Source organism: Calidris pugnax, unplaced genomic scaffold (assembly GCF_001431845.1).
Source record: "Calidris pugnax isolate Ruff unplaced genomic scaffold, ASM143184v1 scaffold17, whole genome shotgun sequence".
NCBI classification, from domain to species: domain Eukaryota; kingdom Metazoa; phylum Chordata; class Aves; order Charadriiformes; family Scolopacidae; genus Calidris; species Calidris pugnax.
In genome coordinates, this window is record NW_015090794.1 from 12,891,131 (window position 1) to 12,909,698 (window position 18,568).

Consider the following 18,568-nt stretch of genomic DNA (forward strand, 5'->3'; position numbering starts at 1 on the left):
GAGTCAATGCATTTATTTATACACCCACACATGTGTGCACATAAAGATTAAAATAAATATCATTCCATGTTGAATTTCTACCAATAGGAAGAAGTTTGGTAATAAGAAGCAGAGACTGATTAAGTGTTAAAAAAAGAAAAAAAAAAGGGAGCACTAAACCTACGATGTACCTTGCTCTGCTCAGCTGATGCCATTAGGAGGTAGGGCAAGTGTACAATTATCTGTTCAACACCACATTGTCATTCCAGAAATAGGCACCGTGACACCAACACTCATCTGGGTCAACCTGTGTGGGGAAACCTGCACCCATGTGCACCTCTGGGAACACACGATTAGGCTGGGCTACCAAGACCGCCAGGTACTAAACCATCGTAAAAAGGAAAGATGTAGCTTTAGCATCACATTATAACTCCATGTATCATAGAATCACAGAATGGTTTGGAAGGGACCTTAAAGCCCACCCAGTGCCACCCCCTGCCCTGGGCAGGGACACCTCCCACCACACCACGTTGCTCCAAGCCCCCTCCAACCTGCCCTTGAACCCCTCCAGGGATGGGGCAGCCACAGCTTCTCGGGGCAACCTGGGCCAGGCTCTCACCACCTTCATAATAAAGAATTTCCTCCTGAGATCTCATGTCAACCTCCCCTCTTTCAGTCTCAAACCCTTCCCCCTCGTCCTAGCACTACACACCACTGTGAAAAGTCCCTCTCCAGCTTTTGATGACAGCAAAGATGATCTCTACCCACTTCAGGCAGAGAAATTCTCTTCTATTCTGTGTCCTGGACAAGCCAGACAGTTCATGACACAAAAACACCCCAAACCAACAATCTCCCCCCAGCCTCGGTAAATCAGCAACAGCTCTACAACAAATTCAAAAAGAGGATTAAAATTCTTTTAATTCCATCTTGCTGAAATACTGCATCTTTATTTACAGCGGCACGGCTAAGCCCTTACCGCAGCAATCCATCCCTATTCACAGCTTGCTGATCCTTTCCAGAAGGTGGTGAGTTACCTCCACAGAAGTAATAAATGAAAAGGCTGAAAGGTCTGCAGAGCAGTCCAGGCATTCCAGGACTCCAGTCCAGTCACTCACCTGCCCCAGGCCCAGACCTCCAATATCTACTACAGATCCTTCCTTAACTCCCTCTGCTGTTGATGCGGTTCCCCCCCAACACACGTAGTGTTTTGCAGGAATTTCAGTAGATGGCTTTTGGGATATCTCTCCCATCCAGCTCTTATGGAGTCTTTCCATTTGGTTTGCATCTTTTTCTCATGTTTCTTCTACTACTGTAGCAAAATTCACGAGATTTAAGGACTAAACAAGAAACCACCCCCAAAAAGCCATTCCGGTTAGTTTTTCACAGCTAACTTCTTATAATCTCTTCCCTCACACTGTCACCCAATGTCCCTTTGATTTCCACTTCCCCGCTGCCTCCCAGCTTTTCCAAATACCATCACAAAATTCCTCTTTTATTGACTTTTCAGAAGACACAATCTAATGGGTAATAAAAAACACAAAAGAAAATGTAGGAATAACCATTTTCCCTTAACAGCTTCCATCCCATTAAAATATTTTGCTGCTATAATGCCTACGGGGCTTATCGTCAGTTACAGGAGAACCAAGAAAACAAACACTGAAAATTTATCTAAATAAGCCACAATATTTTGAGAAAAGCTGCCCTGGTGCAATGGGACCTTGGAAACTCGCAGCAAAATACGTGAGATAATTGCTCAGAAGTAAGTTTTGCTCTTATGTTCTATAGCTAGAGACCATAATAATACCGCTGTCTCTAAATCCTACCTTTCCTATTTCACACCATATTTCACATCAGCAAATTGCATTGGAAACACTATTAGAACTCCCACTGCAAAGTCCACCCCTACCTCCAGTTGCTTATGCTTTTGTATTGTAACCAAACAAACCTTAAAAAACATTAAAGTAAATAAAAAGGGGGAAATAAACTACAGCATTAACATATGATCAACTACATTAAATTGTAAATAAAAGTACAGAGGCAGTTTTAATGGGGGGGGGGGGGTGATAAACCCTAAGTTTGTTTATAAAGGAGTCTGGTTCTCTTCCAAGTTTCACGTTCCAGCCTGAAAATAACTTCTTAAAACAGCTGTCAGGTTGTTTTTTTTTTTTTGAGAGGGGGGCGGGGGGGAGAATGACCAGCAAATCTCATCTTTCTTTAGAAGCACACAAGTTATCATGGGCAGTAGCTTGGGCTGCACTGAGAAGATCCAACTCCCATGTGGGCCCTAAAATCTGCTGGCAGGAATGGAAAGGAGCATCTAAAAAGGAAAACTAAGCTCCACAGAGAGACCCTGCCATCGGAGCTCATGAAATAGAAAGCACCATCACCTCCATGCTCAGAAGACCATGGGAATTAATCATCTCCACTGGACCAAAAATCAGCCATTAATCTTCCTTTCACTTCAGGTTCTTCTCAAATATTTTTTTCCCTTTCTACTTAGTTAAGTAGATTTAAAAAAAAAAAATAATTAAAAACAGAAATGTATTTTAAAAAAATTAAGTAGTTAAAGCGCCAAATCTCATAATAGCATATTTTAAAGGCAAATGTGATGGAACTCAACAACCTTCTGACTATGCTATAAACATTCACATCAGCGCTCACCTTTCAGATTTTCATCTATTATTATAAACTTGGTCTCTCTGCCGTCTTGGCTGATAAAACTGCAACTAAAAATATGTAATTTTTTTTTTGTACAATGTATACTGATTATTCAAAACCTCAAATTTCTCCACACGTGGAGATACATTCAAATTGGAAGTAGGATTCACAAGAACAGTCACACTAAGTACTCTTTGTATTCAAAACAGTCAAATATTAGCTGCAGATATTTACTCAATCAATCACTTCCTCACATGGGAAAAGCAGAAGCCTCTCCATGTTTTAAAGGTCTTGGAATTTACTTTGGGGAGAGTTTATTACAAATGAAGAACAAAAACCATCTTGGATACAGCGTTGCTGCTGCACTATGCTCCTTCCATTTCCAACAACCAAAAAGCTAAATTCTGCTTCAGGAAACAGCATGGATCGCCCCAAACACTAGGCAGCATCAGAAAGCTTTAGGCCATTAAAGAACTATTTCCTTCCTCCCAGATAAATGCCAGTTAAAAATCCTCTCTCTTCTAGAACTACTGTGACATTGCAGTAAGAAAGAGAAATCCTTATCGGTTTTGTTTTAAATGAAAAAAAAAACCAAAACCAAACTACTGGAAAGTATAGTATGACAAATACTGCACCTTCCCATATCCACATAAGAAATGTCAAGTGCTGCTGTGCTGAACCTGCAAATCCTGGTTTTCAAACAATGATGGCCACAGTCCCCTCCAGCTCTTCTCATTCCAATGTCCAAATCAAGATTTACCTTTTAAAGAAATTTCACAATTTATTCATACTGCCATACCAAAAAAGGTAAGTACAATTCTGCCCTGTATTCCCCCTTACTTCAACACTGGGAAAAAAATGCTATAGGTAGAAAATATTCCCATCTCAGCACAAAAAGAATATTTGCAGACAAACATGTCCAAGAAAGAATTATGAAGCAATACACCCTGTGCCTCCTAAAACAATAATACTAATTTTAACTACTCACTATTTAGCCTATTCAACTCCACTACAGTAGCAGGCACCTGGATTTCTGGACAAACCTCAAATTCAGCATTTCGGGAATCATTGTCAACAAAGCATTAGTGCAACTTCTTATCAATAAATGAGCTCATTACTCGACCTCAGCACATACCAGCACTTTGTGTCGCTCATTCTACCACAAATACGTTTTAGAAGTGAACACATGTATGACTGCCAGGGATTTAAATCCGGGTTTAGGAGTCACATAGTAGAATGCACAGTAAAAATCTCAGTTACAGCAAGCCAGCGCTTCACCGTCACATTTTCAGGATGTGGCTCGTAAACTTCACGTTAAAAATAAAAAAACCAACCTCAACTTACATTAGCAATAGTTAAACTTCACAGAACAGGAAACTGTAGTCAACTATTCCAGCAGCTTTATTAGAGCAAGCAGGAACACCACAAAACACAACCACCCAGACACCTGACAACAGCCACAACCGGAGTTGGACGAGGGATGACTTACCTCCTCCGGCAGATTATCGAAGGGGCATGTCAGAAAAATAACACGTTCAACCAGTCAAGTGTCCAGATAAAGGGTTTTCAGGAATGGGCCACACAGCTCCAGACAAGGATTTTATTCGCTAAGAACCTAAAAACTCAGGAGTTTTCAAACCAAACACTTGTTTCACTCTTACCACAGCCTCCGTGTACAAGTAACATAGGTTTAATCCACATTAGTTATTAAAATACCTGGTGATCTTTCCAATTTGCATACTGTGCCTGTGTGGTAGATTTTTAACCCCTGACAAGGGAAAAGAAAGAGCAAATACTAGGGAGTAAAAATTCCTCCTCCATTTGTTATGGTTCAACTATATATTAGTATAAAAATATCCACATGTATAGAAATCAAGACATTTATTTTAAGCTTTCTTGAACGAAAGGCATTTGGAAGGAAGTTTTCTTCAATTTACAAGACATGGTGAAGTCATATCACAAAAAAAGAAGCTAACTATGCTCCAAAAATGAAAACCATTTCTTTATCCTACGAGGCTGTAGCAGAGCCATTCCCAACTCAAGCGCAGGGATGGGATCCTTGCTGGTTTTGCTCGATTATGGCCCAACGCTGAATTCAAGCTGCCATCTCCCCTTCCCTTGTCCCCCCAACGCACACCCCCTCTGCCCTGTGGAGGGGGACAGCACATCTGGAACACCTGGAGCGGGACAGCACATTTGGAATATGTTACCAGCAATGCCAGCTCCCTGCCTTCTGCCTTCCCTGGGGCTCAGCATCACCGGCCCCTCGTCAGCTGAGAAGCCCAGGTAGCAGCACAGACTTCTTAATTAATCCGATACCCCTTCTTGTCTGAGAAGTGCCTCATTCTATAAATAAAGATCAAAGGATTAACCCTTTCAATAACCATCTATTATTGGCCACACTTCACTGGCTAACTTTCCATAAAATCATCTTCTAGTAGTCATAGCAGCAGAGCTGTAATATCACATACACGTTGAAAGGGCAATAAAAACTTTTATAAATACTCCCAGCCATCCTTCTTCTCATCCCAAAGTCTGTGTTTACGGCTTTCACTCTCGTGCTTTGTGTTCATTTTATACTGAATCTCCTAAACACAGCAGCCAGGGCTTTAAGAACACCACTTTGCTTCACTGATATTTGTGAAAGTCATTTGCTACCCTTAAGGTTGTATTATTTAGATAAACTATAGATATACTCAATGTATATTAACTGCAGTTCCTGAACTGAGTATTATGTATTTCCAACACACACAGACTGTTGTGTTAGCATAAAGTCACAGAGATCACATTAAAAACACACAAAAATCAGGTTATTTCCCTAAATTGGTAATTCTGCTATTAAACACAACTGGCTCCTCTTTGAAAATGAAACAACTTTAGGAGGATTTAGTGTTTTAAAAAGCTGCACCAAAGCCCGGCGGGGCATGGTCCAACTCCTGTGCTTACTAAGCAGTGCAAGAATTAACAAATCCTTTACTCCAAGCGGGGCAGACAAATAACACCCTGTCAGCACAATCTAACGCCGCAAAACCGTCTCCATTACAGCAGCAGCAGAACAGCTCACACAAATTTATGACTGTATTGGCTGCGCGCTCGTCTACAGCTGATACGAGGCTCAGACAAGTCAAAGAATAACCCAAGCCCCAAAACACACACGTAGTGCAGTTTATTTAAGTGTTTAATCAAATACACTACTCCAAAGAAGCGCTGGGAAGCGCGGAAGCCTAGCAAGCAAATATCCTAACTTGGAAAAAATAAAAAATAAAAAAATCTTAATTTAAATTTAAAGACAATTTCCAACTTTGTCACCTCCTGAAATCTTGGAAAGAATTAAACTCTTAACAGATGTACTACATTTTAAATATAGCCACATCACGCACGCATTTTTTTTTTAGAACACTTAGAAAACACTGTGCCCGATCAAAAATGTCTTCCCTATGGTCTGATTCAGTTTCAGTACCCAATTACCGACACAAAATCATTACCGAACTCCTGAACATCAAATAGCTGTCACCAAACTGTCTCTTATCTCCAAGCAGGAGTAAGGGACAAAGCACAATGTAGTCCCAGTGCTTCATCAGGGCGCAGAGACCAGCACCCTCCTCTCGGTCGCCTTTGCCTGCACATTTTTTAAAAACAGCACCCTTTATCTCCTTTTTTTCCATCCCCTACCATCAGAGAAAGCATGAGGTGGTACCATGAGTGTGCAGATGGTATTCATACTCCTCCGCTCTAGTGGCAACCACCTTCTTTTGCCAGAGCAGGTTCTCCTGCAGGCAGGATCATAGAGCCAGGCAGGTCCCATGCCAGGCTGAAGCCACCACGGCACTCTGAAAACCTCTCTTAGATGCGTCTCCCACCTTCTATCAGCACCAGGTAGATTTTATATAGATTAAATATAGATAGCTAAGATAGTTTTTATTAAAAACGCCACCCACCTGATGAACATCTAGTCATTCTAGAACTAAGCCCACTTTCCAAGCTGATTAAACATGATGCAAGCATCTGATTATTCAGAAATTATGGACTGCAAAGACAACTTGGGAGTATTTTCACATAAGAAACATCCTAAGGATGCACATGTTTACTGAAATGCTACATATACACATGTATACGCCTGTATAAAAACAAATAACTAACAACAGCTTTATGTAATTAAGGTTTTTGGACCTATTTGTGGAAAACTGTAGTCAAATACCCAATGAAAGTATCCACCACAGGTAAGAAAACGTGACTTCAGTGAAGACCAGCAGACCTTTTGTTTACCTCTGTATCCACAGCAAATTCCAGCAGCAGCGATGTTTCATAACCTAAGACGTATATGTTATTTTAACATCCTCAGCAGAAAAATTCAGTTATGGATTCCAGAACCTGGGGTGAGGCGCGGGGCGTGTGTGTTTCTCTTAAATGGTTTATTGGGATTATGAAACAACTTATAACACATTTTCTCATCCTCATGCGGTATTTTTAAGAATGCTCTCTGCCTCTAGTCACTGCCACATTGCCAAGCAGCAAGTAAAACATTAAGTATTAGTCATATTGTCTCATTAGTTACTTATATGTACATATGAGATAGAATCTTTTTCATAACCTTATATCTAAGTAGTAAGATCAGTCCAAAGTAGGCGGTCAGAGGGGGCAAAACAAGTAAAATCCTTCGAATTTCCTGCATATTGTTATCAAATCAGAACCAAGTTTAAAAACCTGGAAAGAGATGGGAAAGGTTACAAAAGTCTTGGAGCAAAATCTGATTATCAGCTGGTGTAATTTCACCGTGGACATGCGCAACGCTGCAAAGTCCCCACCTTTCTTCTGGAAGCCTGTGGCCTTTTCTTCTCTGTGCCCAGTCCAAGCTCAGACCTCCTAGAAACACAGACGGCTCTTACTCAGCGTCACGCTGTCTAAACAAAGGAAATTTGGAGCTAATGTTGTACCTGGTCTCTTCGCAAATAATGCCTTTACAGGAACATTTCCTCACTACATCCTGTCTTTAACACCGGGGCTGTCAGGCCCTGAGCTTTTCCAAAAGATTTATCCATTGTGCTTTCGTCCAAGTCGGTCAGAGATTAAAGACATTTAGTACCTTACAGGGCGGACTTCTCGTGGCCATTAAGCAAGAGTTGAAAAACGCAAGAATTTGATTTCAAGAGCTACTGGGGACAGCCATGCAAAAGCTGCCCGGGGAGGCCTTTTGAAAACAGCACACCTAATGTAATACACTGTAAAGGAAAAAGGAAAAAAAAAGATCCATATGCCTAATAGACAGCAGAGAAGTTAAGTCAAACATCAAAGCGATCTATATGCCTAATACACAGCAGAGAAGTTAAGTCAAACATCAAAGCTGCACATTTAAAAAACAAGATTACATTTCTGACTCAAACATCCTCGTTTATCTAATGAACGCGAAGAATTAAGCATCCAGTACCAGAAGCAGTTTGCCTATGTTTCCTGTAGGCTGGATCAATATTTAACAGCATGTTTGATTTCAATTATAGACTTTTTTTTTTTTTTTTTTTTCTTGTTGTGCAGTTAAGCACAGTCAACCACACCACCACCATTTTGGCTCTTAAACACACGAATAGTTGTTAATATCATTGGTATTGATCAACAATTAGCTTTGCCTTCCACTTTCTCCTCCTCCCTCTCTTCTCAGGAGGGGAAAAACACAATTTTTCTATTAAGGTCTGTAAATTAACATGACTGGAAGGAAACTAAGTCTTTATAGACTTATAGGCAGCTGGACTGGGATGCTTTTCAGCTCTCTTTCCGTGTGCCCCCTCTCCTCCCCTTGCAATAGGAGGACCTTTGGTTTAAGGAGGAATCATGTGGCCAGTAGGAACCTTCCACCCCACAATGACACCCACACCAGTGGATTTGACAGCTGAAAGGGAAAAAAAAGAAGGCAAAAGGAAAGCAAATTGCTCTTTGAGTAGATGCTATACGTATAGCAAAAGACATTTTCTTTTCTTAGCATGTTCCTGCATACTTTATGAAGCAGACAGAAGGGAAGGTCCAGTGGCAAACCAGTGGAGTTGATTCCACCAGTTCCCTCTGCATTGTTCCAATTTTGGAGATTTTACAAGTAGTGCTATTTTACGACAATAACGTGATTTCTAAATTTATCAAGTCAAGTCGAAGACAACAGCTTTAGAAGTGCAACAAGAGGAACAGCAAGTGCTATCAGTGAAAAAGACTTGCAATATAATCATTGTTATTTATATGCTTTGCTAAGAATTCCCACATTAAGTTACTGTAACAAATACAAACCCAAAAAGTTTCCAGGCAATTGTAAGGGGCATTTTGTGTTCAAAGGATGCCAGCTGAAGAAATGTACCTAGAACATTTTGTTCCTTCACAAAGTAATTTCAGAACCATGAAAAATATCTATCCCTAAAGCCATGTATCTGGTAGGATTATTGCTCTAGGTTAAAACATTTGGTGGAAAAAAAAAAAAATAAAGAGAATATTTATTTGATGAAAACAATTTGGCTTGGAAGGGCAGTAGAGGTTCCTGGTACAGTCTGATACCGACAACCACCCAGCAAGATAAGCCCAAGCAGCCAGATCTGTCCTGTTGCCTACGACAGCAGCAGTGCCCCAACGTGACACTTGGGTGAAGACAAACCTGTCACACCAGGGCACCATCTCCAGTCTCCACCGCTTTTCCAACTGCCGCTTTATATTTTCACAAATTATTACTCGGGAGCAAGCAGCTACACTTTCAAAACCTGCCCAGCTTTGCTACAAAGAGCCATCACAATAACGCAAGCTTATATAACAGAACCTGTTAAAATGTGTTAATGAGGCTATATTGACGAGCTGCCGCCTTTGCGATAGCAACTCCCACTGGAAGTTAAAAATTTAAAGGCTAGGAATTTTTTTTCTTTCTTTCTTTCTTTTCAAAGGACAGAAATGAGATTGAAAATCATCTAAAAATAGCCGAGAATTTTCAAGTGTCAGCTGTAACGGAAAGAGGAATGGCTGTCTCTCCTTACAGAGCCAGGATGGATGGAGTGAGCTTGTGATTCAGGATCGAGGGCGAGCGAGCTTACACACAAACTGTAGATGGCAGAAAATAATTTGAATTTCCTAATTTTAGTAATATTTCAGGACGATCTACGGCAACTTGAAATCCAATCAAATTGTACTTTGTTTTAAAGGGGTGAATGTAAATTCTAATATACTTTGCCTACCAAACGGAAAAGTGAAGTACATGTTGTGAAATAACTGCAAAAAGAGATTTAAACAACCCATTCAAATTATGCATCCTCCTCATGATGGAAGATGAATATAAATTATGTGTCTTTGACTTTGTTTTGTCTTTTCCATCAATCTTTTTCCCCCAAAAGCCACCATGTCAAGGCATTTATTTAAAGAAGTTTTCTTGCTTTTAAACAGTCCCTCACCCACCTCTGAAGATTTACTGATGGGAAGAAGGAAGAGGAGAGCTCAGACTTGTTATTTGCTGTTTAAATTGCAGCACCCATAGTTTGGGGAGCCCAAGACAGAAAAAGAAACTAAAGACTGCAGCTTATGATCACTGAACACAGCAGAAGCCACAGCATCCCCTCCATATCACGGGACCTTGGATTCATCTTTCCCACATTGTAGAATAAAGCCCCACTCCTGCCACGCTCGTTTCAACCCTTGTAGGGTGTAAATGTCTTCAGGTCTACTGAAAATGTTCCTCTACAGTGCTCATACAGGGTTTAACCAGGCAGAGCTGCAACACTTTACCACCAGATTGCCAGCCCTGCCTTGAATTATTTGTTAATTACCGTCAGGGCACAGGATAAATTGAAACTGGAGCCCACGTTGTTAAACAAAGTATATGGCTACAGTCAGTCTCCATCTTCTCCAAAGTGGAGGATCTTCCAGAGGTACTAACTATGCTTGTAAAATATTTTTCACTGTGTGCAGTCAAATTAGCCCTGAAATATGTTATCAAAACTCAAAGCCTCAAAAGCCAACACCTGAGTTTCCCTTAAACAATAAAACCAGCTTAAGTATGAATATTTTTTTAATTAAGATATTTTTCTACTTAGATTTGCTGAGTTGCTCTTGGCTTGATTTGTGCAAGACCTTCTCAAAAATTTGTAGAAATTGTGGGTCACAAAACCTACCTGGGCAGTAAAAACTGATGGGTACTAATGCACAAATAAACAGATTTACTTTTCAGAAAAAGTTGTGTCATTATATCACTTAAGATATTTGGAAAGCTCAAGAATCACTAGGTTTTCATACAAAGTTCTTTCTTTTGTTTATAGCTATGAAACACACCTTCACCCAGTGAAGACTTGACACGAACCAGGTTGAGCAACTATATTCCCTATTTACCGCCTTTTCTTTTTGCTGTTACACGGTAAAATTACATATCACGTCAAAATGTTAAATCAATGTAGAATTTACTTCTTCCTGGCAATATGCCTTCATGCAAATTACCTCTAATTATAATTCTTTATCTGTCACTGAGTACTTTTCATTTTTTAAATACAGGAATGAAGCCAACCTGTGTATGATACTTTATTTTCAGTCTCACGCTTGAGAATAAGATCATGAACTGCTACGTCAAGATCAACAGTTAGTAGGTCAGACTATGTAAAATTGATAAACTGGCTATTCACTAAGATTTTCTCTCTCAGCACTCGGAATGCTGTTTTGTGGGAAAGTAGAACTACGTTCACATGCCACTTCAAAAGAATTGACATTTGTTCTATCTATCAATTGTTGCCTGACTGTCAGATTAGTATTGGAAAACATGAAATGCAGAATTACAATGCCTGTCACAAATGAGCTCGATAAATATAAAAAGCCAGCATCTAGAGATCTACATCTATTGAAGGTTGAAGAGGCAGACCCAGAGACACACCAGACAAACACCCAAACCTCCTGCCCTCACCCCAAACCCACCCACTCGTTAGAGACTAAGGCTGCTCTTGGCCAAACCAGAGGGTGAGCTCAATCTCTGCAGAGTGCTCTGCAGAGCTGTCCTGCTGGCACAAGCACAAGCCTTCTAGATTTACACTGCGCCCTGCAAGGAAAACTTTCATCTGATCTTTCATCTACCTATGAACTTCCAGAAGGACAGGATAGCTATACACAGGTCTGGTAAAAAAACAGAAAGCCAAGTGTGGAAGGCTCCACTGCTGTCAGGGTATAACTGATCGGCTGCAGAGGGGAGGAAAGGAAGGAAAATTCAATTACTCATCTCCTCATAACCTTACCCAAAACTTTTGTCTTTCATGATCACCCACTGATAACCCAAACCTGAAGAAGCAGCAGAGTATCAAATCACTAGGCAGAGCTGTATCCTGTGGTCTGCCAAGGGAAAAGCATCCCTCGGGTCGCAGGTTGCCACCGTGTGAAGAGCTAGGCTATTTATAGAGAAATAATAGCCTTAAATTACATTAAAAAGTTTCAATATGGAGCAAACCGGCGACTTTGATAACTGATTTGCTTTATTAAAAAAATGTTTAAAAGCAAAGGAGATACTAAACATGGAGAACAGTGCAAGACAATACAGTAAGCTACAGATCTTCAATAGGCTTTATCAGGAACGGCCACCAGTTGCCACAGGTGAACTGGTGGCTTTTCAGGCAGTGAGTGCTGTGAAAGCTGACCTTCCCTCTGAAGAGATCTTCAATAGGCTTTATCAGGAATGGCCACCAGTTGCCAAAGGTGGCTTTTCAGGCAGTGAGTGCTGTGAAAGCTGACCTTCCCTCTGAAGCCATGGACTCCTCGGTTCGGTTGGCCAGGCCAGAGAGTGCACGAGATCCGCTTACGGTTTTTCCATGATGAAGCAAACCAGCAAAATTAGAGAGAAAAGTTTGTATCTTCAAGGGCTTCCAACAGAAATCCAGCGATAAAGCCGTTCCTTGAGGCAAACTAAACAAGGAGGTGCCTTGCTGCAGAAAGTTTGGCATCTTATTTTTTTTTTTTAATTTTTTAAGGGAACTTTAATAGCAACGACTCTCATTAGAGTATCAGCACACACACAAACGCCCCAAATGAAATCACGGTTCCGCTGTGCCATGCTCTATAAACACACATTCTTGCCCCAACATGCTTACGTATTTTGAGCACTCAAAAAAAGAGATGCCAGTGACCCTGGTATTTCTGGAAGAGTTGCTGGCTGGCTGGCAAATAGCAATATTGTGACCTCCTAAGTAACAAGAAAGAGAAATGCAAACAACCAAGAAGAACGGAGCAAAACAAAAATATTTCCATAAGCAGAACTTTTTATATCCTGAGAAGAGATCTCTGACTCCACAGAGTCCAGGAGGGACACATTAACATGTATTATATGACTCTCAGTATCTCATAGTCTTCAATAAACTTATTTGCTAGGAAGCTCAGCAAGAAAATAGAAAAAGTGAGTTGTCTCAAATCCTATGGCAAAATTATTACGGAAGATATAATTGAACTGATGTCCAGGGTTTATTTGTGGCCCTCAAAACTATCACCCCAGCATTGCTCTCCCCTCACATCAGGCACTGTGAAAACAGATGGCCTGAGCAATCTTACAACAAACAGCGGTCAGAAAGGGGCAAAAACATCGTAAGGTCATCAATGCTCTCTTTTTTGGTTTGTTTTAGACCCCACCTACTGAATTCCAAAGGCAAAAACAGGAGGGAACATACCAGGGCCCCGCTCCTTGCAATATGGAGCCAAAGAAGCATCAAAGGAGGGAGAAAAGATATTTCCATCCTAAGATTTTGGTGAACCACAAAGCAGCACAGGGCGAGAAAACACTGGTTTTGCCTTGTCTATTCCAAAACCCAAGGAGAGCAGCACTAGGACAACTCGGGGTACATCCACATTAGTATTTCAAAGGGAACAGGGAGCACAGTTATGAAACAACTTTCCCAATTCCCTCCTGCCCATCCAGCTTCAGCACACACTGTAGAGCCGGACCCGGATTCCTTCTGGGTGAACCGGACCAAGAGGCTCGCTCCAGGAACACACCTGATATGCTCCAACCACACCAGTACTTCTGTTCAAAGATCCCAGTCTTAGGTAGAAGTCCTGAGATATGCATAACGTGGACACCGAGTCCTCAGCACCTCTCCATTTGCTCAATAAAGAGTTTATTTGATCACATAACTCGGTCTCAGAAGGATAGCTACCACTACTGCGGCAGCTCAGGCAATTAAGAGATAATACACTAGACATACAACATAAAAAAATAGGCTATTATTAAGATACCAAAGGTTGAAAGGAAGCTGAGAAGTGAAGTATCCGTAGGGAAACAAAGCTTAGGTCTGTTATCTCCACAGCACTTTCATACTTGAAAAGAGCACGACGTATGACATAATTAAACAACCACAACAAACTTCCTCTTCTCTATCACTACTACCAACGAATTCTCAGGGAAAAGAGTAAAGCAAAACCTCCTCACAGCACCTCCGTTCACAAAACCGAGTAGGTGCTTGGCAGAGGACAATTAATTAAGAGGTGAAATCTCAGTTTACTCTATTAAATCTCAGAGCTGCTCCTTAACAAAACCCTCCCCTGCAGCAGGTTTTCGACGCCAGCCTGTAGCACTGCTGCTGGATTGCTTTTATCACTCCCTTTTTGTTTTTTCCCCCACTCCTGATGCCATTTAGCCATCAGCCAAGCAATCTGACTGTGGAACAAGGTACCAAGGCAGCTCAGCAGCATCCACCGTGTGCCACTGAGGGTCTGGGCACGGGAGGGCAAGGGACAACGCTTGCCACAGACCTGCACAAAAAGGTGGCCGTGGCAAAGGTCTGCTTGGTTTAACTGTACACACAGACTCTGATTTCTGTAACTATGTAAGAGGCTGATAAGAAACACAAGCTAATTACAGTTCCACCATAAAATACAGAAGGGAACTTGAAACAACCCAACCCATATTCCTCGTTAAAGTCATTCTTACCACATGCTCTTAATTGCTTCCATAGCTAGGTTTCAAGGTAAGAAGAGACCATTAAAATGTCAGTCCACAGAGCACACCTCACCTTATCTAGATTGCATTTCAGTTCGTAGCGCCCTGGCTAAAGCAGGACCTGTGAAAGGCACTCAAAGCTGCAAAATCCAAACCACTGCACTGATGAGACATAGCAGCCCACGTGTGCCCTCTCACAAGAGATGTAACCAAGGACAGAACAGGAGTCTGAGAAAGATCAAGAAAAAAACACTCCATGGTTTTTGCAGGGCGTAATTGCTCTACACAGTGCTCTCATGATCTCCTACAAAATGCAAACAACTAAATAAAAATATTTAAGAGCAGTGCCATCAGTCTCCACAAGTAAGTTCATGTCACTTTGTACTTAATGATACCAAATACCATTATAAATTTAGCAAAAATACTTAATTTCATTTGTTGCTACAACTGAGCCTTCACACTGCATCTGGCTGTTAGGGTAGACAGAAGAGGGAAATCCAGAACTTAAACACTGCAGGGCTGTTTCTCTACAACCTATTAAATTTGTTTTCACCAGAACAGCAAGATTCAGCTTAAGAGTAACAGAGAGATCACATCTGATCCTTTTTTCTTGGAAGCACCCTTCCACTGAAATGCATCAGTGTCAACAGTTTTCAAAGAAACAAACTGAATTTGTATTTTTCGAGGCTAAACAGAAAGCTGAAGCCCAGGGACACGCATCTGCTACAGTTCTATGGCTTCCAGCCACCAATGTCACTGGCGATATTTTTCCTCCCCCTAAGCCTCTCATTTCAGCCCTGTTGCCATATGCATGCGGACAGCCAGCTCGCCAAAAATAAGTATTTGTGTCACATCAAAATAAGCACCTGCCACGGGCGAGCGGCCTGCGCTGCCGCTGCCACCGCTGTTTTGCAATACTCTCCCCCCCGTCCTTACTCACTGACCTTTCTACAACCATCCTGGCCTCCTTTTCTATTTGTTGCACCAAATACCTCCTTCCTCCGTCACGACTCCCTCAGTTTCTCTCACTCTGTTTTTCAGCACTTTCTTCATAAAAATGGGTACGTTTATAAACAGAACGAATAAACTCACGGAGAATAAAAGGGTTTGTAACGTACTGCGCTTCTGTTTTGATTCTCCTGCTCCCCACCTTGGGCTACGAGCGCTGCAGACAACAGTACCTCCACCAGACAAAGGCACAGCACTAGAGACACAGCTTTTGCTAAAGAGACAATTAAACCCCTCGGCGTGGTCAATCCTCCCACACGGGCTTCGAAGTGCTGCTAGAAAGCAGCCCAGGTTTTCACCTCAAAATGAATACTCGGTAGAAAAATGAAAATCAGACCCTTAGCCAAGCCATGAGAGGAACCGAAGGATCCCTCCTTTTCTTTTCCGAATGGCAAATCTGCAGTTTCATCCTCCAAAATCCTTAGAGCTGCAGAAAGGAGAGCATCTGCCAGCTCACTGAACCACCTGAGTAACTTTTTCCAGCCTAACTTCGAACTGTAACAACTTGCTCTATCAAACTGCCAAATCTACAGCGCTCATTTCTTTCTGTGAATCCAGCTGTCATTTTTCCCAAATGCCTTCGCAGTCCCAACTCTCCCAATGCCAAAAACAACTTTTCACAGATATACATAATTTTGCAAAACACATATGCTCTATGTATGGCACATGAAGTCAATTACCGAGTTTACTTACTGAATTAAAGGATGACACACACCAGTAAAACAAAAACCCTCTTGCAGACAGCAAACACATTAACCTTCTCCTCCCTATGATGCCACACTCTCGCACGGAGCGCTTAGGAGTTTTGAAGTCTGTGTTTTGAGTACCCCAGAAGATCTTCCACGCTTATCTCCATGGCATCTTTTATTCCCCGATTCCCACACTGTTTGGGATCATCCATCCGTGGAGTTAAATGTAAAACGTGTTCAGTTTGCAAGTCAGCAAGCACGAAACACGCACCAGGGAAAATATATTCCCTCATAAAACTAAAAAAAAAGAGACCGAGGACAAAATAGAAGCACGTACCTTTTAACTGGTCGGCTACCACGCTCTGACCAACTCGCTCAATCACCTTTCCATCCTCCATTTCATAACGATCATCCAAATATTTGGCAGTAGCTTCCGAAATATGGACTTTTCCAGCCACCCCGAGCTGCTCCATCAGATTGGCCAAATTGACATCGTTGGACCACACATCAAACTTGAACCTCCTCATGCCCAAAATGCCACACAGGACTGTCCCGGTGTGAACCCCCACTCTCATGTTGACCATTTCTTTTTTCTCTTGGCAAAACTGCTCGATGGCTTTAATCATGCCTAAGCCCATCTCGATGCAGCAGTAAGCGTGATCCGCCCGGGGCTCTGGGCAGCCAGCGACGCAGTAATAACAGTCTCCCAAAGTGCTTATCTTCTCGCATTTAGTGTCCTCACAAAGCCGGTCGAAACGGCCAAAGAGGTCGTTCAGGAGTCCCACCAGAGCATGGGCAGATTTATTGGCGCTCATTTTCGTGAAGCCAACAATATCTGCAAACAAAATGCTCACTTGCTCTATCTGCTGCATTTTAAAAGGACGGAATATTATGGGGGTTTTCTGTATGGAGGGCTTCTTCTTCCTGTTTTTGGGGCTTGAGGTGGAATGACGTTTGACGGAGTTTTCACTTTCATCATCCCCCTGCTTCATTAAGTCATCGGCTATTATTCTTGGCATAACAGAATGAATCATCCTCTCTTTTAGGGCTTTTTCCACTTCCAAGTCTTTTCCGTGCATGATGGATTGCCCCACTTTCAGGAATGTGCTTCTCGATCTGACTTCAGACATGATAAATAAATGAATACCGATGGCATGGATGCAGATGTGCAGGAAGGCTTTACTCAGCAGCTCCCAGTAAACGGCCCCGGCTCCCAGAGGTGCAAAACAATTCTCGTCACGGAAGTGATAACCAAAGGTCTCAAAGAGGACCGAGTAGGACAGTCCCAGGAACAAGCTTAAATACAAGGGTAAGTGCATCACCGTGTAAAGCAACAAGAGCACTTCGATACACATAGAAAAACTGCCTACTTGAGAAAGACAAGTGTCTGTGGGATCTGCCGGGGGAGTCCGGTTGGACATGTCACCACTTCCTGAGACAGGCTTCAGAGCCTGGAACTGCGGAGCCAGAGTCAAAGCAAAAACCAGGAGGGTGAGAATCAGCGAAGTCCATACATAATGGCGGGCGTAAGTCTTGGTGAAAGTGAACACAAAAAAGGCTACGCACACCAAGAGGAAGCACAGAGCCGGCACCATGAATACAATCTGTTTCTCCCGCATGTGTATGCCGAAGTAGATGCCCCAGAGAAGGCAGGCCACGCCAATGTAGAAGAGGGCGTAGCGAAACCTGCGCTGGGTCTGCGGGAAGCATCTCTCCATGCAAGCCTCCTCCAGGTTGTTGGAGTCAAACTTGGGGTTCCACCACTTGGAGGAGGCCCTCTCGAAGAGCTGCGGCAGCTTCTTCTGCCGGCGGAGGCCGTGGCCGCTGCCGTGGCCACCACCGCCGGCCCGGCGGGTGCCCCCCGACTCCCCCGAGCTGCAGCTGGAGGAGATGCTGTACTTGCAGTGCTTGGAAGAGGAGCAGCCCTGGTGCTGCTTGGGGTTGATTTTCACCGTCACGCTGTTGCTGTCCCCGCTGGAGTCGCAGCTCACCTCGGTGCTGTGGTGATGCAGCAGCTGCTGGTGCGGTGGGGAAGCCATGTTTGTCAATTCCTCCCGAAGAAGCCCCGGCTCAGGAGTTGGGTCTCTCGCTCTTTCTCGCTCTCTCGAAGCCTTGGGAAAAGCCACCGGGGGGGTTGCTCCTCGGCAAAGAAGTCGCCTCTAGTCTCCTCCCGCCGCCGGGGCGGAGGGGCGGCCGGGCAGCGCCGCGGCGCTCCGCCGCTCGCCGGGTTGGGCACACAGGGCGCTGGGGCGCGGGCAGCCCCGCATAGTCCCCTCGCCTCGCCCGCCCTCCTCCTCCTCCGGGCCGGGCCGGGGCTGCCGCCCGC

General features: G+C 42.9%; 1 protein-coding gene across 2 annotated transcripts in view; it reads right to left on the minus strand.

Annotated features, from left to right (window-relative positions):
• The window catches only part of ADCY9 (adenylate cyclase 9), an 88,564-nt gene extending 70,018 nt beyond the window's left edge, over positions 1 to 18,546 (minus strand). Inside the window, exon 1 of one of the 2 annotated variants that reach the window (XM_014936336.1) lies at positions 16,580 to 18,546. In XM_014936336.1, the coding sequence (XP_014791822.1) occupies positions 16,580 to 18,281 (1,702 nt within the window). In that variant the 5' untranslated portion in view covers positions 18,282 to 18,546. The remainder of the gene's footprint in view (positions 1 to 16,579) is intronic. The other variant, XM_014936335.1, reaches the window with a different exon arrangement.
• Between the last annotated feature and the right edge of the window lie 22 nt (positions 18,547 to 18,568).